The sequence below is a fragment of the Lagenorhynchus albirostris genome, chromosome 18 (assembly GCF_949774975.1).
Source record: "Lagenorhynchus albirostris chromosome 18, mLagAlb1.1, whole genome shotgun sequence".
In the NCBI taxonomy this organism is placed as follows: Eukaryota; Metazoa; Chordata; class Mammalia; order Artiodactyla; family Delphinidae; genus Lagenorhynchus; species Lagenorhynchus albirostris.
In genome coordinates, this window is record NC_083112.1 from 2,948,211 (window position 1) to 2,975,000 (window position 26,790).

At 48.7% G+C, this 26,790-nt stretch overlaps 1 protein-coding gene across 1 annotated transcript in view; it reads right to left on the bottom strand.

Annotated features, from left to right (window-relative positions):
• MIPEP (mitochondrial intermediate peptidase) overlaps positions 1-26,790 on the bottom strand; it is a 133,605-nt gene that overhangs the window by 80,394 nt on the left and 26,421 nt on the right. The window contains exons 10-14 of the mRNA XM_060129388.1: positions 26,068-26,120; positions 9,847-10,000; positions 8,236-8,313; positions 6,128-6,332; positions 4,844-4,953 (exon numbers count right to left, since the gene is read on the bottom strand). Coding sequence (XP_059985371.1) covers positions 4,844-4,953; positions 6,128-6,332; positions 8,236-8,313; positions 9,847-10,000; positions 26,068-26,120 — 600 coding nt within the window. The remainder of the gene's footprint in view (positions 1-4,843; positions 4,954-6,127; positions 6,333-8,235; positions 8,314-9,846; positions 10,001-26,067; positions 26,121-26,790) is intronic.

Consider the following 26,790-nt stretch of genomic DNA (forward strand, 5'->3'; position numbering starts at 1 on the left):
ATGACACGGCAGATATATTTTCTTCCTCTTCATGGTATCCTTCAAATATCAGGACAGACTGCAGCTTCTTTTTCTGGTCTAAAACCATATTCTTACAACATTCCTAAGAGGAAGGGGTTCCCAACCTTACATGATGTGGAAGCCTCTTCTCAGGGTGCTTTCTGGATCACCGATGTCACTGTCGTCCCACAAGGAACAAGAGTCCCCGTAGCCTGCAACGCCCTGGGCTTGGCAGCCCTGCTGCATGCAGTGCGCTGAGGGCAGAGGCGTGCTGGCGAGGAGGGGGGACAAGGCAGGAAGAGAGGGGGCTGGAAACTGAGGACCGAGAACAAAGGGGACGGATGAGGCAGACCCTGCGAGGGTAGACAGGGCGTATATTTCTTCCTGGGATCCAGGAAGAAATATACATGCGGTCTTCATCCCTGGTTCCTGGCACAGGGCTTCTAAACCCCTGGAACTTCCCGAGGGGAGGAGTGAGAGAAGCGTCTTTGTCACTCGTCACGCCCCTTTCAACCGCACAGGAGTTTATGCCGCGTGATGACCAGACTGCAGCCGTGACGCAAGCCGCCCCTTCCTGAGCAGTGCTGAATCTCGGGCTAGCACGATTCTAAGGACTGGCCTCAAGAGAACGGGACCAATGCTGTTTCTCATAACAGTCTGTAGCCCCCCGCGCAGGAGTCTCGCGGGCAGACTGGGAACAAGACAGCACCTGAGGAGAGACCACGAGGAGTGCACAAGGCTGCGCGCAGCAGGGGCAGCGACAACCCTGGCCTCGACGATCCATGAGATCGCTTCCCTTTTCCCTTGAAAAACCTTCCTGGTTGAGCGGAATCTTCAGAACTGGTTCCGGGACACGAGTCCACCTTCTCCCCAGGTCGCCGGCCGCTTGCATAAAGCAAACTTCCTGCTCCTGCCGGCACCTGTCTCTTAAGTATCCGCTTTCTGAGCAGCGAGCAGCTGAACCGGAGTCTGGTAGCAACGGCAGCTGAAAGGTGGAAGCAACCCACGTGTCCACCGACGGACGCAAGGCTGAACAGAATGGGGTCCGTCCACACAAAGACAATCACTCAGCCTTAGAAAGAAATCCTGACACAGGCTACACCCGGATGAACCTTAAAAACATTATGCTAAATGAAACAAACCAGCCACAAGGATAAATACTGTATAATTCCACTTATATGAGGTCCCTAGAACAGCGCAATTCAGGGAAACAGAGCAGAGTGCTGGCTAACGGGCTGGGGGAGGGGAAATGAGGCGCTCGTGCCTAAGGGGGACAGGGCGCCAGGTGCGCAGGATGAACGGCGTTCTGGGGATGGCGGTGGTGAGGGAAGCAGAGCAACGACAATGCACTTGACACCCCTGAACGGTCACTGAAACACGGTTAGCCTGGCACGCTGTCCGTAATATGTATTTTACCACGACTAGGAAAGGAGCTGCGTATGAAAATGTTCAAGGGAGGACAAAGCCTGTGCTTCCAGAAGTGTGGGACCGCTGGAAGCAACTGGAAGGGTTAGGCTGCAGGCCAGAACCAACGAGCACGGAGAAGACAGACAACACCCCCGTTCCCCAGATCCCACAGGTCCTGCGACGCAGCCTAAGGTCGACCGAGGTTTGGGAGGAACTCCCCGAGACCGCTGATTCACATCAAGTTCATCACGTCTAAAAACCTGCATGTTTCCACGGGAGCTGCTACCAAGTCTGTATTTCTGCTACACTTGTGCTGCTGATTTTAAGATTGATTTACAACTAATTCCGCTTCAGCTTTGACGCTGTGCTCGTCAGGACGGTGTGAGCCTCGAAGCAGCTCCTCTGGTATTCGCTTCCTGACAGCCGTATGGCACCTGCAGATCTGAGAGGCAACTTCTAATTCTGTGACCACAAGGCATCCCCTGGCTCTGGGATGCTCAGGTTCAGGTAAAATACTGCTAGGTGTTAATAAGTCACCGATACATTCTCCCGAGGCGGACAGCTCTCTGGAATAGACCACGTGACGGGGAAAAATTCCTTCCCTGATGTGCAGCAGGACGAACTGAAGCAGAAAGACGCACCCTGCTGTTCCTCTTTAACGTTATTTCTTTACAGAGAGTTAGATTTGAGGGAATTAGCTCCTGCCCTTAGGCTAGAACTGCCCTTAAAGTGAAAGCATCCAGCCAGTTGGTGTTTCATCACCGACAAGAAGAGGCCAGTCAGTCCTCTGCGAGGCTCGAGGTGCCCCGTGCCTCTGGCGCCCTCTCCAGACTCCACGGGTCCCAGCACTGGCTCCTGCTTTGGAGGCTGTGTCTGCAACCCCTTCGGCCCGCTGCACGTGCCTCTGAGTCCGAAATGGAACGAATCCACAGCAGCCTGCCGCTCGCTGCCGATTCATCTCGTCTGAAGTGTGGTTTTGGACTTAATATTCTTTTCTTGAAATGATCTTGTTCAAAAATGGTTCTTCTGACTGAAGAATTCAGTAGTAAAACAGGAATTGTCTTTTTTTGAGGACATTACACCACCCTCCAACCAGTGGTTCTAGCCCTTCCTGGCTTTTCTCATTGCTCTGGAAACAGACAACAATATTTTTAAACTGACCTCAGTATCGTGGTGCATTTCAGCCCAGCACTTAGGTCCGACGCCGGCAGGGTCTCGCCACCGTTCGCAGGCGCCTCGCTCCGCGCGTCCTCGGGAACCGGAGCCCCCAGGCAGCTCCTCTCACGGGCCGCTTTTAACCTCCCCACCACTCGGCCCCACACGCCCGCGTGTCCACTTGACTCTGGGTTTCAGGCCGGCGCCGCGAGCGGCCGCATGGGCAGCAACGCTGTGCAGCGGACATCCAAGGCGAGAGCCGTCCTCCTTCCTCAGATGTGGACCTCCTCCCGGACTCCATGCTCTCACACCATCCCCGCCATCTGACCAGCCGCAGGCCCTTCCCGCCAAGCCTCCGACGGCTGCTCCCCTCCCGGCCCCGCTGCCAGCACCTTGGCTCTGGCCCTCGTCACCGCTGACCGCAGCAAAGGACGGACGAGCCCTCGGGTCCAAAGGTGGACTCCAGGGAGGCTGCCGGCTGGAGGTTAATGAGAAGGGGGGCTGGGGCAGAGTCACAGGAGGGACTCGGCCCCGAGGGGAAGCCCGGGACACAGGAGAATCCCCCTCGTCACCAGGCGGGTGAGCAGAGGGGCCGGGACTCCCGCAGTGTGGGCAAGGCGGGTGCAGAGACAGATGGGGTGCAGGTTCTGAACATGAGGACACTCCCGCGTTCGTCCCTGTCCGTCCCCCTACCCCCCCTCACTGACCCTGCCACACGCGCTGTCCTGCCTGTCTCGGGATCTCTGAGCCCTGCGGACTGTCCCTCGGCTGGAGTCACCTTGCCCTCAGCCCTGCTCTGCACCCCGAGACACCAGGCCACGAGTGCAGGGATGCTGTCACACTCACTCCCGGCTGTTTCTCAGGTGCTGAGAACGGAGCCCATTTCCCGACGGAAGGACTCACCTATGGCCTCAGTGTGTCCTCAGTAAATGTCCTGCAACGAGACGGATGACGGCTGCTGCGAGCGCACCGGCAAGTTGCCACCCGACATACTTTTTCACGACCTGGTTCCTCCAGGAGCTCCTGGTGAAGCCCGTCCCGAGGCCCCAGCAGAGGGCCAGCTCCCCGCAAGCCTGCGCCCTGTGCCCGAGCACGTCCGTGCCCCCGAGGACGGGCAGGGGGCGGTTACGGGAGCAGCAGCGCATCGGGCCATCCTCCCCCTTCCCAGACCCCGAAGCGTGGAGCCGGGAGGACTAGGCCACTGCCTGATGGGCTACATGCTTCTACGGCGTTGGCTAAGGCGACAATCCCCAGAGCAGCTCCGCACGTTGATGGGCACGTAGCTGACTGGATCACAGGTATTTCAATTCTGTCCTCTTAACCACAGAAACAGATTATGATGGAGACTAACTCAGATTAGTTCTCCAGGAACTCATCCACTATTCTACACTTGACAGCAGTGGTTAAAGTCAAGTCCAAACAATAGAAATCGCCGATTCACATTACGCATCCAGAGATACAACCAGAAAGAGAGTCACAAATACAGGTGGGCTTGGGCCCTGCCTTCTCTGGTTCCATTCGGTCCTTCCTTTAATTCCTTTTAGTGCTTTTTGTGTGTTAGGCACAGTTCTAAATGTTGAAGATTCAAAGATGAATATATTGTACACAGGCACTCAGGGAGGTACAGTTTAAGGCGGAAAAACGCTACCTAATGTAACAGTATACCACCAAAATTCTGAGAGAAGAATACATTTTCCACGGGACCCGCAGACAGTAAACACACAATGCTGACAATTAGATTAGCGCTAACTTACCGTGAAGTATCACTCACTTAATCCTACTTCACAGAACTTAAAAACCTTTAACGTTACAAGGCACTATTTAAACCGAAACCTCAAAATTAAGGAATTTTCAGACTTGGCATCACGTAGATGCTACCTAAACACGTCGGGGAAATATGGCATCACAGTTTACCAAACAACACACACATTTAGACTGAGAGAATATTCAGAAGCATAAAGGGTAGAGGAAAGAGCAAAGGCTTTTTTGAGGTGAGACAGGCTTTGAGGCTTGTTTCCCCCTCTGGAAACAGGACACAGCGCCTTCCTCAGGGGGCAGCTCTGAGGACTAGACGGGACGTTACTGGGCATATAATAAAGGGCAGCTACTTGTTGCCCACACATGACTGTAGCTACAGCTGAAGAAAGGGAATCAGGAAACGGCAGAAGGATTCTGGTTCGGAGAAGGTTCTGAAAAAGCAGTAAGAGTTCCCGCTACCCCGCAGGTCACAAAAGCCACCCCCGTGCCCCAGAGGACGGTACAGAAAGTCAACGCTCCCTACCTGCCCCGTCTGATAATGTCGGGCAAACTGGTGAACCACTCGGTAATCATTTGCAAAGTACTCCATCAGAATAGAAGGGACCTCGGCAAAGTCAGTGGGGCACCTGGTCCCTAAAATGGGGGAGAAAGAAAGAAGTTGGCATGAATCACATCAACACGTTCATCCTACTACAAACACGCTTTTAAAATTTTTTATTTGTACTTCTGATGAACTATGATAATCTTTAATTCATTAAGTCAATACTTTACTTCTATAAAATTATTGCACATATTTACAGAAAAGTTTGTAGTAACCTCTTATTTTCCCACGTATCAGAAGTAAAACAAAATATTTGCACAGCTGGATAGAACACCTTGTAAAGCAACGGCTCACACCCTCTACAAACAAAACTGTCTTCAGCTATGCTGGGCTATACCTAAAACACAAATTACAACATTCTTACTTAATTAACACAGCAATTGAATTTAATTCATGAATTCCATCACCAAGTGCCCGTATCCTTCATTTGTTTTAAAAGTACTTTACCTATTGATTGCTTCTGGTAACAAGGTCAATCCTCAATACAGAAAAGCAACATTTCAAACTCAAAATTATTTAAAGAACAAATCCTGTAAGCAAGTCTTGGTGACACTTTATGATTCTGTCCGGCCCATCTACCACAGTCTTTTCAAATACCTCCCTCCTCCCCCAAAATACTGTGTGTAAAGTTAGTTACTAAATACTGAAGACCAACACTTGCCCAGGTGGTCGAAGGCTGACTGACCCTGTCTGATTGCAAGCTTAAGACTCAGAGAGGGTAAGCAGGAGGGAAGCCTGGGGCGTCACCCGACACGGCAACCCGTCAGCAGGGGGACCACAGCTTCACGCAGGGGAGAGCAGAGGAGAAACACAAAGCACCTGGTCATACCTTCACAACATGCCTCAAGGTTTTCTAACTGGTTTTGGATAAAAAGAGGCAACGGTTCATTCACTTATTCACTTGCTAAGTCTGTGCTCCTGGCTAAGGAGATACGCTTATTCATACACACGGCCACAGACTGAAATTCCACATGATATAGGACAAAATGTAAAATGGTACAAACTGAAAAGACAGGCAACTGAGATATTCCTTGGTGAGAACTGTTGTCAAGGATGGAAAAAAATGTAACGAAGATCGGGTAGCATCACAGTTGGAAGGACAAGATGATGCCATCTGCGATAAATGACCACAGATTTTCTAAATGAAAAGCTTTTTCCAATTTAAAATGAAATGTACACGTTTAAAGTCCCCTCTTCTTGGCTCACCAGTGACATGCTGATAACGAGTCCGTCCCAGCATTGAATGCATGGCGTGCCCCATTTCATGGAAAAGATTTTCCATCATCCCAGGAGTTAATAATGTTGGCAAAGTCTTTGAGGAATGGGGAAGGTTCAGCATCAGAACGACAACTGGGAGCTGATAGCCCCCGTCTTCCTTTAATCGGCCCCCACGGATGGTGAAATGGCAGTCCTTTAAGAAAACACGACAAGTGAAGGGTAATATAAAGTTGTATCAAAATGTGTGAGTACAAATTTTACCTTAATTCCATTCTTCTACTTATTTAGTTACAGACACTTTTATCCCAATACTTTTTATTTTGCTAACATATTGATTTTTTAAAACACCAATAATACATTGAGCTTGTGTTGATGAACTCATTCCTCCACTCCAAAAGTATGTGTTGAGTGATGCTATACCAGATACCGGAGACAGAGTCACCACTGAGCTTAGCCCTGCGCCCTCAAGGTGCTCACGGCAGGTAGGAAGGGACAGCCGTGGACCGCGGGGGGCACTGATGTTAATGCAGCCCCTTCTGTGTCAGGCGATGAACCAGGAGACACTTTCCACACCACCGTCTCCACCACTTGGAGGTGACGAGCTCTCAACTGTCACAAAGCAAGGAACCTGGAGTATCTTTCCCGGTTCGCATACGCTTCATCACTTACTCTTCACAGTGAGTCTACGAGGCAAGTATTTCATTTTTCAGACGAGAAAACAAACTGAGCCTTGGAAACGCTAAGTCACGTGTCCAAGGGCACAGCTAGGGCTGCGGCATCTCAAACCTGAACCCCCCAGGCTGGCAACTAGCAGCTGGGGCTCAGATCACTAACCCGGATTCTCCAGCCTTTCAAGCAGAGAGAAGAAAGAGGACGCAGAGGTCAACGACCCAGACTCTGGGCCCCCCGTCCAGATCTACCAGCCAATTGCCTTGGAAACTGGTTCACCTCCACCAGACTCACCTCCAGCCTGTCCAACGCCAGAGCAGCTGCCCAGATCCGTAAGCTCATGTCTGCTAAAACTGCTCTGCAAACTGTGAGACCACTATTTAAATATAAGGTACCATTATTTCTGTTGGAACTTAATAACCCGAATTCTTGACAATTCCAATCACACTGCCCAAAATTGCTTGAAGCTGATCGACCAGGAAACCTGGTTTGCGGCTCGAGGAACTGAACCTCACTTTTCTGCAGAAGCAGTGAACTGGTGGTTGATAGGGTCTCCACAGGGACACATCTTGTGCCATTTGAAACTAGGTCCATGTCAAGTATGGAAAGTGGCTGAGAGCTGGGGCTCTAGTCAGGAAGTTTGGGTTCAAATCCTAGTGCTTCTAACTGTGTGACTCTGGGCAAGTAGTAACCTTACCTCTCTGACATCAGCTTCCTCATAATGTCAGTGGCCAGTTCAAAAGGCTGATGTGAACTTTCAAAGATGTGACATGAAAAAGGACCCAGAGCACTGGCGGGCCCACAGAAGGGCTGGCAAAATGTCAGCTATCATTATTACTACCGTTCCCATGACCCAGATAAAAGTGACAGATACAGATCTATGTAATTACCTGCATAAGTTTTATTAGCTTTAAATTCTACCCAAATTTCAAATTTACATATTTAGCCACCATCAGTAATGCCTTTTTTTTTTTTAAAGATTTTTTTGATGTGGACCATTTTTAAAGTCTTTACGGAATTTGTTAACAATACTGCTTCTGTTTTGTGTTTTGGTTTTTTGGCCACAAGGCATGTGGGATCTTAGCTCCCCGAACAGGGATCGAACCCGCACTCCCTGCATTGGAAGGCAAAGTTTTAACCACTGGACTGCCAGGGAAGTCCCCAGTGATGCCTATTAAATATTAGGAACTACAAAAGTGAGGTATAAAGTTCACATCAAGGGCTTCCCTGGTGGCACAGTGGTTGAGAGTCCGCCTGCTGATGCAGGGGACGCGGGTTCATGCCCTGGTCTGAGAAGATCCCACATGCCGCGGAGCGGCTGGGCCCGTGAGCCTGCACGGCCACAACAGTGAGAGGCCCACATCAGTTCACGTCAATACAAATTAACTGATTACTTTAGAGAGACCGTTCTGTAAACCAAGCATCACCTGGTGCGGTTTGTCCGCTCGCTGGAAAAAATCACAGTAAATGTACCCCAACAGTCCTTCAGATTCATGAACCACGGCCTAGGGGGAAAAGAAATGAATTTAGTGGGGAATGAGGCCTTTAGAAACTCTAAAAGAAGAAACACATTCCTAGCACGAGAACCTGTTCACAAAACACCCAGAGCCACAAATATAGACGTTTCATGACTTCCTACGTCCCATGTGACCTCGAGGTGGCTTCCACTTTGCCCTCAACCTCCTCTCCTGCATCTCCAGGACAACTATGGTTTAGGAATTCTGTCGGAAGAGGACACCCTCCTCCACAAGCCCTGCATCCTGACTGGCAGTCCCCAGCGACGCGGCTCTGCCACTGGGCCCACACCACCCGCAAGCGGTGGGAAGCGGTGCCGGCTGGACCATTTTAGCGACAAAATTCTAGCTCCTCCAATCTTAGGACGTAAGGATGTGCGAGCACGCCAACCATAACCCTGGGATACAGGAACAATACACAGTGTCTGCCTTCAGCTGAAGAGCAGTAAGTAATATACCACTGACATCCTTCTCCCACATCAGGCTTCCAAGAGGCCCGGCTCGCAGGAGGGATGGTCTCCATCCTTGCACAACCTGGGGCCTCTGCCATAAAGAACGGCAGCATTATGCTGTAGGGCTTCCTGCAAGCATATGTTCATTACTCCAGCAAGCGCCTACCAAGCATCTACCTGGTGTCAGGGACTGCTCAAGGCATCTGGGGAACGGCCATGAGCAAAGCCGGAAGGGGCTCCCTCCTGAGCTGGGGAAGCTCTTCATCGCCCACATCGTGCCCTTTCACTCTTTTCCCGGTGTGTCTGCACATTACCCACCGCTGCCATTTTGTGAAGCGCACAGAAGGATGCCCAGTGACAACCACGCTCCCCGCTGATCTCCCGACTCCACCACCACCTGCTCTACGATCACGAAGCGCAGCCAGAAGGCCACAAGACAGTTCACGTTTCTCGTGAACCGTGCGCTAAGCACGTGAGCAAAGAGTAAAACAAGAGAACACCACCACCTTAGGGCCCATAAAGCCCCAAAATCTTATCAGGAGAAAACGACAGTCGCAGCTCACACGAACGGGCCCTGACAGAAGGGTGGATCCCAGGCTCGGAGTGACTGTCCAAGGAGTCTCACCAAGAACTCAGGCCGCAGGCGAGCATCTGGCGCGAACGAGAGCCCACGGGCGGGCGGGAAGGGGTGGGAGGTGCCTGAGGGAGCTGGAATTAACAGGTGCGACACCTGGCACAGCGGGGACGTGAAGGGCAATGACAAACGTTCGTTTAACCGGGGTTTGTCGACATAAAAGACTCAACCTTCTACCAACTTCCTTAAAAACAAATTTTTTTTCCAGAGAAATAACTCTGCCGTTAAAAGTTTACATTAATTTCAGGCAACAACTGACGTTTAGAGGCAAGTGTTTCTTTCGTAGCATCCTACATCACAAGTGGCGGTTTGGATCTTCCATCGGGCAAAGACAAGCGCCATCGGCACAAGGCTAACTTGAGATGAAACCGCTGTTAATTCAGCACCAAAGCCGGGAGTCCAGGAACGCGGCTTCTTCGCTCCAACCGGGCCGCTTACCAGTTTCCGGACATCTTCACTCCACACCTCTCCCTCTGCAGGCTGCTCCACACACAGCGAGATCCCTAACAGCCTGTTAAACAAGGTATTCAGGCCCTCCATGCACGCTCCCAGGGAGAAGAACGGGCAGTATGCGCTGGGCTCGCTGTCGTACCTACGGAGGAGAAGCAGCTCAATCACAGCTCCGCTCGCTTCAGTTTCTTGAGGTAAATTCAGCTAACTTTTCATTGACAATTTATGAGCCAAGAAAGGACTGAAAACCTATGGTAGGTTTCGAGCTTCTGAGGGACTTTCAGACTCAGTCTTCTTCAGAAGAACAGCAGTCTGATTATAACTGTAGTAAGAGTAATACCAGTTGGAGCTATAGTGGTAAAACTCACGCTATGAAATGCGTTATATTCTAAAAAGAATGTCACATGTCACGTCCGGTAAAATATTTGTTAATGGAAAAAGCTCCGAAGCTCTGTCGTATAAACAATCAGATCTTAATTTATCTTTTTGTTATATACCTTAAATGAAGGCTAATATTCTCGTGATATTAATCATTCTTCACCCCAAAACAACTTTTTTGTGTTTTTTATTCCAACATAAACCAAAATACACCCAGAATGTGTGAGGCGAATGTTTCTGAATCATTACGCCAGGCCAAACCTTATAACCATAGCCAGAAAGAAGAGATCTAGAATGATAGTAGGTACTGAGTCTATTTCTACTTCCTGGGATTAACCAAATATGTACAAACTTACGCTTCTTACTAACTGGGGGACCGGATTTAGGGAGTGTGAACTGCACCACAAGTGAGATTTCGGTACAGAATCCACCAATTTACACCTTAATTTCTGATCACTTTTTCATAAAAGCAGACTCAGTGGAGTAAGAGACTCGAGTGGTCCAGCGGCCTCGCTCACTGATTCGTTCACTCACGCAGCTGTCGACTGGCCCGCTGGACGCCGGGGATGGAAGGGGGCAGAGCAGCGGGCGCCCAGTAGGCTCAGGGGCCGGCGTTGAGGGAGAGAGAGCAGGGCATGCACAGTGGGGCGGCGAGGGCCAGGGCCTCCTTGTGCAGTGGAGATGGGAGGGGAGCCCAGGAGAGGCCATGGTGCAACCAAAGTACGAAGGCACGAGGCAGCAGGGCCACTGCAGTAACCAGGGGGTTAAACGAGAGCTCAGGACGCAGGTAGATGGGAAAGCGGGGGAGAGACGCTGACACCGTGCGGGGGGTCCAGGGAACCGAGAGCCTGGCCCGCGAGCCTGAGGAGGGGGGACTGTGCCCTCAGGCATGGGGTCTCCCAACATTCTGATCGTGCATCCCTGTCAATAAAATAACTGGAGTTATTTCAACCTTAATATGGGTATGTTTATAAATTATAGGCATGGGCTACTGATCTATTACATTTCAAAACAAGACATTTTTATAAGTTGAGATGAAGAAAAGTAAATCCAAAGAGGGCTAGTGGATTATCTGAAAGAGGATAACCTAGTATCTTACGGGGTTGCTTGCGGCCTGGGAGACGCGGGACATCACTTCTGCAGACACCAGAGGAGTGACCTGGTACCTGGAACCTGCCAGGCTGACGGTGAGGAGAGTGGACGCAGCACAGAGAGGGCGGGAGTCACCCAACGAGGGTCTGAACAGGGGCAACAGCAGGGGCTCTAAGACCAGGAGCCAGATCTAAGTTTCTTTTTCTTTTAGATGAAAAAGTTTCAGGACTGTGAGGATTTGGAGGCTGAAGGAGAAAGAAAAGCCTAGACTAACATGCAGGTCTCTGGCTTGAGCAACCGCGTGGGTAGGAGCCATTTAATCAGAGCAATGAACACACGCGCACGCACATGCGCGCACACACACACACAAATTGAAGAGGGGAGGGTGGGTGTGTTTGTAGGAGAAGAAGAGAGATTCAGTTTTGAAGACACTGACTCTGAGGTCCTGGGAGAAGTCAGCACGGAGGCTATAGGAGGCTGTTATGGCCAAGGAGAGTGTGAGCTGGAAAAGGAGAAGGGGAGGGGCTGACAGGAGGGTCAAGGGCAGGTCCCTGGACTTCCAGGCGAAGGGGTGGAAAGGAAGACAAGGAAGAAGAGTTAGAGACGGCAGACTGTCATACAGAGTGAAGGAAGTGGGAAAGAGAAAAACAAGTATCGTATACTAACGCATATACGTGGAATCTAGAAAGATGGTACAGATGAACTGGTTTGCAGGGCAGAAATAGACGCAGACGTAGAGGACAAACATGGACACCAAGGGGGTAGGGGGAGTGTGGGATGAACTGGGAGATTGGGATTGACATCTATACACGAATATGTATAAAACAGGTAACTAATGAGAACCTGCTGTATAAAAAATAAATAAATAAAATTAAATTTAAAAAACAGTTAGAGATGGCAGAGAATTGGAAGAAAGGGATGTCACAGAAATGGGGAAGGGGGATGTGCTGTAAAATGGGAAGTAACTGCCACGTCTGGTCCCCGGCCCAGCGTATAAGGACCCTGGAGGGCAGCACTGTCCCAACGACAAGCAAAAAGCTGAACAAACTGAAACCAGCAGCTCTTCTTGGACCCAGCAGAGAAGTGAGGTCACAGAGCAAATCGCTGGGCCCCAAAACTGGAGAGGCAGACAGGCAGATCCAGAGAGCCACAATTCACAGGAGGCTCCAGGGGAGACGAGTACCGAGGTAGGAAAACAAACTACGATCGACAAATTGTCTGAGAGCTAAAAATTCCAGGGGGAATCCCTACACTTTTATGAGTTTTCCCTCCAGGAGCCCCACCAGGTTCTCACAGTGAAGATGGAGAACAATCCCCCCATCTTCCAGCAGAGGAAGGAAAAAGTAGCCATTATGAACTACAGCAGCACGTTCTGCTCTTCTCAATAAGGCCTGCCCTCCAGAGAGACTCTCTCACCAGAGAGAACATCCACCTCACGCCCCCCAGCCTTCCCATCTCATCAAAGCGGAGGGGACTGGAAAGCACTTGTGAAAGTCGCAGCTGAGACGCAGGGCCCCTAACAGACTGAGACGTAACCAGAGGCCTGCAGGTCACATCTCCTCCGTCCACACATCAGCACCACATCAGCAGGGCTCCCGTAAAACAACAGGGGACACGACCCAGGCCTGCAGGTCCCAGACCTTAGTTAAGCAGAAGCCTCCCGAGAAACCGAAACAGGGGAGACAAAGAGAGCACAGCAAAGGAGAGCTACCTCCAGCCCCAGGGTTAATGGAAAAGCAAGCAGAGCCCGGCTCCTGGCCAGAAAAACATCTAACCTCACACCCAAGCCCTCATTATCTCAGTTCCTTTCACCCAGTATACCATGTCCAACCTTCAACAAAAAATTTCAAGTCATGCTAAAAGACAAAAAAACACAGTTCGAAGAGAAAGAACAAGCACCAGAACCAGGTTCAGATACGTCAGAGATGTTAGAATTAGCAGGTTGAGAATTTAAAACAACTGTGATTAGCATCCCAAGCACTCTGAAGAAACAAGTAGAAAACATGCAAGAACACACGGGTAAGGTAAGCAGAGATGGGAACGCTACAAACTAATCAAAAGGAAGCGCGAGAAATCAGAGCACTGCCAAAGAAACAAAGGACGCCCTTGATAACTCATCAGTAGACTGGGTACAGCCGAGGAAAGATCAGTGAGCTCGAAGAGGCGTCAACAGAAACTTCAAAACTGGTATGCAAAGACAAAAAAGAAAAACAGAAACAGAAGAGGATACCCAAAGAACACAAAAGGTGCAATGCACACATGATGGGAAAATCAGAAGAAGAAAGAGAGAAAGGAATTGAAGGAATATTTGAAGTAATAATGACTGAGAACCTTCCACACTGAAGACAAACACAAAACCACAAATCCAGGAAGGTCAGAACACCAAGTAGGAAAAAACAAAACACAACACTTAGGCAGATCATATTTAAGCTGCAAAAAGTCAAAGACAAAGAGAAAATCTTCCAAGAAGCCAAAGGGGAAAAACGTCACCTCACCTAAAAAGCAATGGTAAGAATTACATCAGACTTCTCTCCAGAAACCACGCAAGAGGAGTATGGAGTGAAATGCTTACAGTTCTGAAATAAAAACCCACAAACCTAGAATTCTGTGCCCAACAAAATTATCCTTCAAAAGTGGAGAAATAAAAGCTTTCTTGGACGAACAAAAATTGAGGAAATTTCTCACTAGTAGACCAGGCTTATAAGAAATGTTAAAAGAAGTTCTTCAGGAAGAAGAAAAATAATGTAAGTCGGAAACCTGGAGCCACGTAAGTAAAGGAAGAGGGTTAGAAGAAATAAATGAAGATATTAAAAAACTTGCTATTTCTTCTGTTTCATATTTGTTCAAAATAGTAATAGCAATGATGTATTAGGTGATTACAGCTTAAGGATAAGTGACATAATGACAGCAATGTTAGGAGGGACTAGAAAGAGACCTAGGTGCCTGCACTAACCAACAAGCAGGAAGTACTACTGGGAAGGAGACTCACACTACTTGTAAATGGATATGTAAACTTCAGGCAACGACTTCAAACAGTGAAAAAAGGAGAAAAGCTGGAATCATATAACATACTCAGTTAAAACCATAAAAGGCAGAAAAAGAGTGGAAGACAAAAAAAAGAAAGAAAAAAAGATGATACAGGCAACAGATAGAAAACAGTAACAAACATGGTAGGTTTTAACCCAATAATATCACTAATCACTTTAAACATCAATAGTCTAAATGTAACAAGTAAAATGCAGAGAATGGATTAAAAAACAAGACCCACTGTATGTTGGCTGTAAGAAACTCACTTTATAGAAAAGAAACACAGTAAAGCTACAACAACACAGCCTATGCATAACGTAAAACATGTACTGACTTGCCCACGACACCTACATACGATAATCAGGCGAAGCTCAAGGAGACAAGTTAGCTTGGAGAAAATCATTTAGGTACAGAATACAGGCTTGTATAATACTCTACATACAACTTCCACTCTGTATAAACTAAATGAAACTGTTATCAATGGTGAAAAGCAAATGTATTCATTTGAAATGACTGAGAACAAATGCATCAAAAAATAATATAGGGCTTCCCTGGTGGCGCAGTGGTTGAGAATCCGCCTGCCGATGCAGGGGACGCGGGTTCGTGCCCCGGTCCAGGAAGATCCCACGTGCCGCGGAGCGGCTGGGCCGTGAGCCACGGCCACTGAACCTGCGCGTCCGGAGCCCGTGCTCTGCGATGGGAGAGGCCACAACAGTGAGAGGCCCGCGTACCGCAAAAAAAAAAAAAAAGTAATATAAACTCCCTGTTTTTAAAAAAGCTCTCAAATAACATCCCCTGGCTTACCAGTCCCACCATCTAGAGATAACCACTTCTTGTGTATCATCGTTTTATCTGTGTAAGAAGGCTTACGTGTGTGTGTATACACATCTACATGTACAGAAATACACACAGATATATATACATAGACACACATACAGAATCATACAATTCTTATCCTGCAATTTCCTTTTAACACACGTTTTTAACAAAAATATGTTTTCCTGTATTTTTAACAAAAATGTACTTTTAAATACTGTCCACTTCGGCACATAAAGCTCTGGTCCACAACAAGCACCTGCCGTAACTTCTCCAAAGCGTCCACTCCCTGGTGTGTGTGGCCAGTGAGAGTCCGCACCTTGTAAGCGAGTGTCCCGTCCCTGACACTGTCTGCAACGGCCCACACACGGTGATAAGAGGAGCTGGACTTCTGATCATGTTTGTATCAGTTTTAACTTCTCTACAGAAAATGCACCCAGAGCTGTGCAGTCAGCTGCTGTTAGTTGCTGCCAGTTCACCTCCGCGACAAACAGCCCACAAACACCCTGCCAGACAGGTGCAGACCTCTCTGTGGGGTCCATCCAGAAACGACGACGCTGCATAGAGCATGAGATCTCAGATTTTTAAACAGGTGTTGCCAAGTCATCCTGCCAACCCCGCAAGCTGTGAGAGTGTGCACGCCTGCCCTCCAGGCATGGAGGCCTGGGCCCTGGCACCTCAGGCTCCCTGCCTCTCCCTCTGGCTCTGTGGGCCGCTCAGGCTCCCTGCCTCTCCCTCTGGCTCTGTGGGCCGCTCAGGCTCCCTGCCTCTCCCTCTGGCTCTGTGGGCCGCTCAGGCTCCCTGCCTCTCCCTCTGGCTCTGTGGGCCGCTCAGGCTCCCTGCCTCTCCCTCTGGCTCTGTGGCCGCACCTTCTTTTCCTCTCTGGCAGTGTGGTTTTGCTCCTCCACCACTTCTGAAATACTTAACCATTTACTTACTGGTGTATCACTCTCAGATAACATCTACTGATCCCGGAACAACACGACGCCACATGCTCCTTCACCCTCCTCAATTCTTCTGTTACACAGAGATGGAGATGCAGCTACACTGATGACCTTGTTAGTTTACCAGGTGTCAGGAGGGGAACAGAGCTAAAGGCCTCTGCTTTGCCACCCTTTCCTGGGTATCCCCCAAGACTGCACTCAGCACAGGCGCAGACCCATCGGTAGCTAGAAAGACGGGGAGAGGAGCTCAGAAATGCTGAAGACGGGCCTGGCACGGGGAACGGACACAGTCCAGAAGGCAGAGATTCGTTACTTTGGCAAGAGAGGACTCCTTATGGCAAGTATGTCCATATTCCCTAAATTTAATCTACAAAATGACAGCTTACCCACTGTCATTTGTGTGAGGCTGCGGATGACAAGTGCTCACGAGGACCCTGGGCTCAGCCTTTTATATGTATCTCACCTAACAGCAGAAACAGCCCTACAAGGTCACACTTCTACCCCCATGTCACCAGTACGGAAACAGGTTTACACAAAGACAAGTCATCTCCCCGAGGTTACGACAGGACTGAGCACGAGGGCTGAGACTTCTTTTTAACTGGACGACAGCAGTCCGGGAGTAAATGACACCAAGAAGAGGCCTGCAGGCCTGCTTTCTTTGGGCCCAGGCACCGAGGTCCCTCCCACAGTGTGTTACCAGTGGAAGTACTAAAGGAAGCGCTACACCTGGATGTTCGTCCTCAGTCACGTTTCCCAATGGTCGGGAGTCAGAGCCCTGAGTTCCCTGCTAAAGCTGCACCCCGCGAACAAAAAAGGGCTGCCAGTTCAGAGAAGAAACCAGAAGGGCAAACGAGCGGCGGTGAGAAGGCGGGGAGCAGGGCTGAGGGCCCGTGTACTGAAGAAGGAACTTCAGGGAGCAGGAAATAAGTACCGTCAGGAACCGCAGAGGTCGGGGTGTTGAGGGCTAAAGCAAGGGACCAAACTGTGCGCGTGGCAGGTGGCTGGTAACTCGGAGAGACCATCTGATCGACTGTCAGGGCCACAAGTCAGACGACAGAGACCAGAGAGAGGAGGCGTCCGGTCTAGACTGCTGGGGGAGGTTTGGCAAGAAAAAACGAGGACTTCAATCTCTGCAAGGGTCATGGGAGGGGCGACTGTCTGTTTCATGACAAGGAATATCTCAGCACCTCTGCAGGCAAAGGGAAGAAGTTAATCAAAAGGAAGAGATGATACATAATAAAGTTAGAATAACTGCTGAAGCAACACCTCTAACGGTGTGAGATAACATTATCTTAGACTTGCACAGTGCTTCACAATTTGCCAAGCACTTTCACATCAGAAGCCTCCCATGTTCCTTACATAATCCTGGGAGACAGGTGAGGCTAGAATTATTACTCAGTTTTGCTGGAGGAAACTGAGACCGGGAGAGGCTGGTGACAGCCCAAGGCGGTCTCGGAGAAAAAGCCCTGGGCTGGAAGTTAAAACTTGGCTCTGTCTCTTTCTGTGCTTTGACAGCAAGTTTTTTTTCTTCTGGTTTTTGGGGGCCTCAACTTCCTCACCAGGAAAATGAACTATTGGGTTTGCCAAAAAGTTCGTTCAGGTTTTTCCATAAGATGTTACGGAAAAACCCACAAGAACATTTTGGCCAACCCAATCCAGGATGTCCCAGGCTCCGCTGATGACCAGACAAATGCACGCAAAGAAGCTGGCGCTGTGCCAGGCACTCGAGAAGAGCAGGCACTCCGTCCGTCACAGCGACACTCTGGCAGGAAGCCTGACTTCATGCTGTGAATTAATCACCTACTATGTGCCTGATGACACTCAGTGTGGAAAGAGTAAGGCCCCAAACCACGAAGAGCACCTCATATAAGTGACAAGGGACGTCAGTGCAGAGGGGATGAAGACGAGGCTGTGTCAGTTCTGTTGGTGGGGGAGGGCATGAGGTCAGGAAGTAGCACGGGGGAGGAGGGTCAGGGAGAAGCACGGGGGGAGGGTCAGGGAGAAGCGGGGCGCATGGGAGGGAGGGAGGGAAGGGCATGGGGGAAGGAGAACCAGGGGAGGGAGCGGCTGCACAGAGCACCACAGGCTCAACCACAAAGACCACCCGCCTCACTCAGAGGCCTCACACCACAAGGAAGAGACCCCCCAGGCCGGTGCCCCACCAGGCTCTCCATGACCCTCCCAAACAGGAGGCTATTCCCTCCTGAAGAGCAGCCGGAAGGGAGAGGCCCAGAGAGGCTGTGAGGGATTCAGGAAGCTCCAAGGTATTTCCAGCAGCTACACCCCTGCCGAGGCGCCCTGACTGCCTTTGTGCACTCAGCTTACATCCGCAACCCACAGGACGTTCAGCGTCACAGGTCACTGAGGCCCTCCGGGACGCCGGGCTCAGGAGGCAGCACCCCCTCCCCGCCGTGCCCCCGGGGCCACCATGCCGCTCCCCCCGCCCTTGCCATGCCACCTGCTCACAGCATGATCCCCGTGAGAAGAGAAACCACTGCGAAAAAAATGTCCTCCGTCATCTAGAGACCCCCCCCAAACAAGAGAAAAGCACAGCAGGTGACACACAAAACCTCACAGCACGTCAGAGCCACAGCCCAACCTAAACACAGTAAAACTTAAGTGTACTCGGAGGATTTGGTTTCATCACCCAAACTCTTTCCTAGTTCTGCAAGAAGTTTACTGCTATGCGTTGTAAAGGTGTGCCCCTGACTTGAACGCAGAAATAAGAGATCTCTAGAATCCTCAGGAGAAACTGGAAGAAGCTTACTGTTCCTCCACCACGGCTGGTGAGCGAAGCTCAGTAGATTCTCTGCTCTTTTTTCTGGTTAAAAATATGCTACGTGTGGGTCTACAAATTTTCAGTTTTCAGAGAACATATTCTAATCAACATGGTAAATGGTATAAATTAGGTCTTTCTTATTAAAAACAATAGAATTTAGCAATATCTCAAAATCCTCATCAGGAACACTGTCATTAAAATAAGTACAGAAATACTAGTCAGTAAGAGACTTTCCACTGAAGAATTCATTTGTTGTGATTTAAGTTTTTTAAAAAAATCAATGGGGGCTTCCCTGGTGGCGCAGTGGTTGAGAATCTGCCTGCTAATGCAGGGGACACGGGTTCAAGCCCTGGTCTGGGAAGATCCCACATGCTGCGGAGCAACTAGGCCCGTGAGCCACAACTACTGAGCCTGTGCGTCTGGAACCTGTGCTCCACAACGAGAGGCCGCGACAGTGAGAGGCCCGCGCACCGCGATGAAGAGTGGACCCCGCTTGCCACAACTAGAGAAAGCCCTCGCACAGAAACGAAGACCCAACACAGCCAAAAATAAATTAATTAATTAAAAAAATTTTTTTCAATAAAATTAAATTAGAAAATCAATGTATCAGTGTCTCTCTGAAGCACACTCTATGAGTCAGACTTATATGTCAACTTCTGATGCACCTGGGATGAAGGTAAAGAAAGAACTTGGACTTTACTTCCAAAAACCTTGGCGCTGAACGTAGTGAAAATACAAAACACAGTTCAGTACCGTCAGTGAATCCAGGTTGAAACTGCGGGTACCACAGGCTTCAGTCCCACCCTATTCTATTCAGTAAGTTAAGGCAGGTGTGGGAATCTGTACAGCAGACAAGCGCTTACAGAGGGTCCCTGCAGGACAAACACGACAGATAACAGACACTTAGGAGGCGCAGACATACATGTGTGACGGCACCGGCAGAGCTATTTTCAACCTCACCGAAGGAAAGTGAACACACAGAATGTTTCCGGCATCAGGAGTGATGTTTTCGGCAGGATCACAGTGTGACAGCTGGGTGACACCGTGAAACTTGTAATCTTGAAGCCACCGGCAGAACGACTGTTCTCCCCAGCTAAATAAGGTAAGGCAGCAATTAAAGAACCGAAAGGTAATAGGAACCTGTTTCCCTTTCAGGTAACCACACACTGAAAATACCTTTTTCGTCTCTGTTTCATAAAGAACTGGCCATCGTCCGTTTGGTCCTATCTTGACTTCTGACTCTAGAGGCAAGGAAACAGCTCCAGCCAAATTGCCTGGTAAGGAGGGGGCTCTTTTCCTTAATGGTGGAGATCAGATACACGGTTCACTGGAAACTTTTCTCTTTTTTTTCCAAATTTATTTATTTTACTTATTTTTGGCTGTGTTGAGTCTTCGTTGCTGCGCACGGGCTTTCTCTAGTTGCAGAGAGCGAGGGCTACTCAGAAGCGGTGGCCTCTCTTGTTGTGGAGCACAGGCTCTAGGCGCGCATAGTTGTGGCACGCGGGCTCAGTAGTTGTGGCTTGCGGGCTCTAGAGCACAGGTTCAGTAGTTGTGGCGCACGGGCTTAGATGCTCCACGGCATGCGGGATCTTCCCGGACCAGGGCTCGAACCCGTGTCCCCTGCATTGGCAGGCGGATTCTTAACCACCGCGCCACCAGGGAAGTCCTGGAAACTGCTCTTAACACAGATCACAGTACAATCTCATCCTCACCCTAGAGAGGTAGGAAAGGGAACCTTAGGGGAAAGGATGACCACAGTCACGCTGACATGGCACCAGGTGACAGGACCCCATCATAGAGGCTGGAGCCAAATCCCAGGAGAGCAGCGAGACCTCTACTATGACAGCCTCTCACTCAGCTTCTTCAGCTCCATCAATACGTAAAATCTAACAGCCACACGTGAAACACAGAGAGCATAACCAACACGATTGCGGGGGAGGGGCACGAGATCCATGTTACAGGAAGACAGGAACCAGGGAAATGACCCCACGCGAAGGCAACCAGATCAGCCCAGGAGCTTGGAAATCCTGTAGGACCAACGACCTGGTCTCTTTAGCGAGTGGCAATGTGAACAAGGTCGGCTGGGGCATGACGTGTGGGGACCAGCTCTGGAGCAAGAGACTGAGACAGAAAGCCCAGCAAGCCAACTGGGAAGAAAGACTGGAGAGCATCAAGGAAACAGGGGTGTAGTCGGGGTACGAGATGACGCCCATGAACTGCTACAAACTTTACTGGGTTCTGGTGGTTCTGGAGTCATATAAGAAAACAGCCACGTACTGAGAGACGGAAAGAATACACAAGAGTGACATGACACAAGGGCTAGGATTCAGCTTAAAATACTTTAGTAACAAGAAGGAAGGGAGAAATAAGAGACCAGTGAAGCTCACATGGCAAAACCCTGATAATTACTTCATCTGGGAGATGAGTATATGGGGGTTACTTACATTATTCTCCCTATTTCTGTTTATTTTGGAAGTTTTCATTATAAAGGTTTCCTTAAAAATTGAAAGCAACGAGCTCAGTATACATATACTAACAAATAAACTGCACAATTTCACGTATCAAGCAGTTGTATTATCTTGAAACACCACACCATCCTTCTATGGAAGTCCAATGTTTCATGAACAGTTTAAAACACAAAACATTTCTATATCATTATGTGAACGCTCCCGACATTTCAGAATATACCTTGGCAAGGAATAAACTCTACTGATTCCCACATCCCAATGACATCATTCTATAAAACAGCACCAAAATAAGTGAAATGCGATTCACTGAAACTCATCCTTGGCAGAAAATAAAGTCCTCGAGCATTAAAGACAAAAATCAAACGCTGGAAGGATGCAGTGAACACTGTAAGAATGACTGTTCCTGAGGGCAGGGGTGGGAGGAGGCTGTGCGCAGCATTCCAAATACCTCAATGGACGCTTCATGTTGTTTTCAGTTTTGTCCCAACCACGTGAATGTATTAACTCTTCAAAAATAAAAATTTTAAATAAAATCATTGCACATACACTTTTCGTAAAGAATTACTTTCACTCTTCCATGAAGAATTTAAAACTTGAAAAAGAAAAAAAATTAAGGTATTTTTGCTCTTGAAGATTCCCCATTAGCTGCTTCTGCCACTGTTTCCCAGGACTCACCTCTCACAGTTTGAAAACACAATTTCCTATCTTTCTAACAGGTTCTTTCTTCTCTTATGCGAACATTAAGAAATGTGAAATAAATCTTAAGTGTTTAACATGTCGGCCAAAAAAAGTCCCTGGGTAACTTGAAAAAAAGCTCAAGTCAAGGAAAGCCCCTTCTGCTTTTCATTTCACGTCAAACCACACATTTTAGGCTTTACTTGCAAGTAGAGGCATTTAACGAGGATTTAGAAATCTTCACTTTGTCCTACCCTTCTAACCCCAAACCCAAACTATTACATTTTCCCTTTCTTTTCTCCTCCACTACCTGCGCCTCTCAGTCTACTCTAGTCAATCAAGATGACTGACACTGCAACCCAAAACTCCATCCTCTGCCTTTTAAGCTACTCAAAATAGAGGTTTTAAAACCCCCAATTCTTACAATCCCACCTAAATCATTTCTGCATCCCTTTTCCTGGTTCTTTTACTGAGTTAACAGCCAAATAAGTGAACTGAAGTCCCCTGTGGCTGTCAGGTGGGTTACATTGTGTTCCCGGAAGAGTGGTGATTTCTACTCTAAGAACCAGCCAGCCTGGGGAAACCTCTCAACAAAGGAGCATCATGAAGACCTCCAGAGGTCATGCTGCCTTCAACAGACCTGACAGGTGAAAAATGCCATCCACAAAAATATGTTCACCAAAACAGTGATCACTGGGTTGCTTTTACTACGGATCTCCAGCCACTGGTGTAGACACAGGCTCCAACAACGGCTGTCAGCCAGCACGTTTCCTGGGCCCAGAGCGTGTTCCCCACTGCACTTCAAACAGAGGAGACAGGACAAATGTTGTTCTGCGCTTCTGGGCGTGGCTGACAGTGCGGTCCAGAGGACACTGTGAGCGCCCGGCCGTGCGGCACTTGGGCTATAAGCACAGGCCGGGGGCTTCGGGGACTCCAGGCACAATGTCACATGTAGGGCAGGGCAGGAAGCCGCAGTCTCTGACACAGAAAGGGACCAGGCAGGGGACAGGGTTCAGTGTGGCCGAGGTAACCTGAGGAGGACGAGGGTGGTGAGGGAGAACCAGAGGGCATGTGTGTATCTTTCGTTAGAGCCACGCGGGCCTTGGGTGACGCTCCAGCTTCATTTTAAAGGCGGTAGTGGGCCTGTGACCTTGAAGACGGAAGGGACCCCTGTGTGCTGTCCTGCCGGCCACAGGCAGGCTCCCCTGCCCTGGACACGGCCACCAGGATGCACAGGCAAGGTGGACCCCTGTCCAGTGCTGTCTCTCTCACCAAAAGCTCTCTGATGAGTATTCTGTTACTCATTTAATATAGTCATTACATTTCAGATGAGTGTTTTCTCAGAGAAGCTTTAAGGCAGAACTGAACCTCCTTCAAAAGATTTGAGAGGACAATTACAAAGCATCTCTTAGAGGGGACCACTCTCTAGAAGAAGGTTTACAGATGGCCAATTCCACTTGTAGTACTAAAACTACAAGCTGGCTGAGGATAAGTCACTTTCCCAGACTGTGTGTAGCACGTGTCACAGGGGAGCCAGGCCTGCCTGGGGCCTCAGCCCTCGGGAGCTCCTGGCCACAGGGCCACGCTGTCCCCGATCCTCCCATCTGGACAAGAAGACCCCATCTCTGTGGTGGGTGCAGAGGAGTCAGAATTCCCAACCTCTGGGGGCTCCGGGATCTCTAAGTACCGAGTCCGGAGTCAGGCAGCAACCTAAAGACTTTCCAGTGGTGCATTTTTGGTATAAATGGAGGACTCACTCCCCTTTATTCAATAGCTTCTGTTTAAGATCACTGTCAAACTTCTCAGGGATCGCACACCCTGATTAATGCATACGTATACTTCATAATTGATTCTATCTTTCCAAGTATTCAAATATCCACATGTAATTTCCACAGAACCACCACTTGGGTATGCTATACTTACAGAGCACAGTGAAATGACAAAAATATCGCTTTTAAATTTAAGGCTAAGGTATTAAAAAATAAGGGATGGGAGGGACTTCCCTGGTGGTCCAGTGGTTAGGACTCGGAGCTTCCACCGAAGGGGACGTGGGTTTGATCCCTGGTCGGAGAACTAAGATCCTGCATGCCACGCAGCACGGTCAAAAATAATAATAATAGGGCTTCCCTGGTGGCGCAGTGATTGAGAGTCCGCCTGCCGATGCAGGGGACGCGGGTTCGTGCCCTGGTCCGGGAAGATCCCACATGCTGCGGAGCAGCTGGGCCCATGAGCCATGGCCGCTGAGGCTGCGCATCCGGAGCCTGTGCTCCGCAACAGGGGAGGCCGCGATAGTGGGAGGCCCGCGTACCGCAAAATATAATAATAGTAATAATAAGGGGTGGGGGACATGATGCAGAGGAACACCACATAAAAATCACAGTGGCAAAAATCAGAAAGAAACAAGGACATCTAATTTACATTACTTTCCAATGTCAAAAATACAACGAAAAACTTTACATAAATATGGAACATATTAATAAAAAATTTAACATTCCTGTATGCTATGCATTTGAAAGGATTTTAAGAGAGAAATGCTATTTTTTAATACAACTGTAAGAACAGGATTTGAAATCTTGCAGCCATAAAACACAATCGTGAAGTAATGTCTTATCGCTAGCGTATCTTATGTTAAGCTATAATATATTCTAAGCACTCACTGTTCATCAGGATCAAATTACTATAGATTCTGAACTACAGTTTACGTGCTTTCATAGAGAAGGTGACTGACGCTGAACCTGGGACACACGTATAAGAAACACCAGCTGACAAAGCATTATTACCTACAGGTTAGGAGACGCCTATGCTCTGTAAGTAACACTGGTTTGGGGAACAGATACGTAAGGAGAGGCCACAGAGGGGAAAAGATGGGAACTCAGTGGGTCAGCTCTGGGACACACTGACCGATCTCAGGCCACCTCCTGCTGCTGGGGCAGAAAGAACAGGAAAAGCTACGGGTTTCTGCTTCTATGACAAATGCCAAAAGAAACCATTAGAAGAAGCGGCGTCTAATTTTAGTGAGGTGCTTACCACCCTTTGCTTGGTGCTTGAATATAACGCATGGTAACCAAAAGACTTTGAAGTTTAATACCAACTGAGTAAGTACATTATCATGATATATGCCAGCACGATTTAGTAAAGAAAGCGGCTCAAAACTTTTATTCTCTTCCAGGACCTAAGTCAATCTTAACTGCATATCTAAAAAATGAACCATAAGAGAAAAATATTAAGGATTTGTTAAAGGCTAAGATTCTGAGATTGTTAAAAACTATATTCCTCTTGCAGATGTAAAGTTGCTTGGGACATAAACATTTTTGTGTTCACTCCAAACAGGCCTCCATATTTTGTGGGTTTACAAGCAAACATAAAAATGACAGAAATAGGGTATATTTAGGGAAAAAAGCATAGCTCCTAGTTTGCCACAGTTTAATAGACACAGAGGAATACGGAAGCCAGAGGAGTCCCTCTATCAACGTAAGTTTCCCAAATCCTCATTTCATTTCTATCCTCCCAGATGTGCCAATAACATGCTGACGTGTTCCAATAAAAATGAGAAAGCATAAGAAAACCACACTGGGCCACGCCAAGTACTACCGTATTCCTCTGCTGGTTCAACAAGTATGTGCCGAGCACCCACCCTGGGCCCGAAACGGGACACGACGAGGGTTCTAGCCAAGTCCCAGCCCCTCCAGCTCAGGGTCTAGAGGCCTGGACAGCACCCACAGGAAGAGGCGGAGGGGCTGGATTCCAGCCATGTGGGAGATACTCACAAGGTGCAAAAAGGAATGACAGAAGCCACAGAGGACGGGCTATGGGGGAAGGACCACTACAGGCCTGGGGGAGGGGCTTCCCAACCCAGATAAGTGACCTGAGGACGGATGCTGGCCACTCCGGCACAGGGCCTGAGCTTGAGGGGACGCAGGTTTGTAACGTGGGCACCAAGTGAAGGGACAGTTGCCCAGTTAGCAGGCAAAACGCTCAATACATATTTCTTTCTTCCTTCTCACGTACGAGTATTTCTCAAAAAACGTACCTCTCTGCACGAATCACACCACTGTAGTAGGGGGGATCCCAAGGCATTAATTCCTGCAAAGGAAAAACTGTTATGAAAGTTGTTGACTATTTCACAATTTTAATCAATAATTTAGCCAACTTACAAAATGTATACCTGTTATGATGCCAGATAAAGGTTTATAAAAAGCCTAAAAATTCATGACTTGGCAGGAAATACGTGCCTTTTTATTTTGACTTCCCTGCAATCAGTGAGTTGAGAGGTATAAATAAAGCATAATTGCAGAATTTGGGGAAAAGCTAAACAAATGTCATTCTAAAATGTAAACTAATGGGAAGTCAAAATAGATAGATTAAATTAGCCACGCTGAAATTTTCCCCAAAATGTAACCCGTGGATTAATCCATAAAACATACTGCAGGTAAGATTAGGGAACTAAAGGTGAGACTAGAGTTCTTTCTAAATCTAAGCAAGAAGCTTAGGGTGGATCCCAGAAATGAAAGCAACAATTTAAAACGTAACTAAGGCAGAATTAACTCTAACCTTGGCAAAGAAAATATGTCATAAAGAAACACTAGAACAACCATTTTTGACCCCTGGTACACAGTCCATAGCACGGGGACTCGCAGGGCTTCCCTGCCCCCCCACCCCCGCCGGCCTCCTGCTGCTCCTGCACCGCAAGGCAGACCCCTGCCTCCGGCCTCTGCCCAGAGGGCTTTTCCTCGGCTGTCGCCAGCCCCTCACT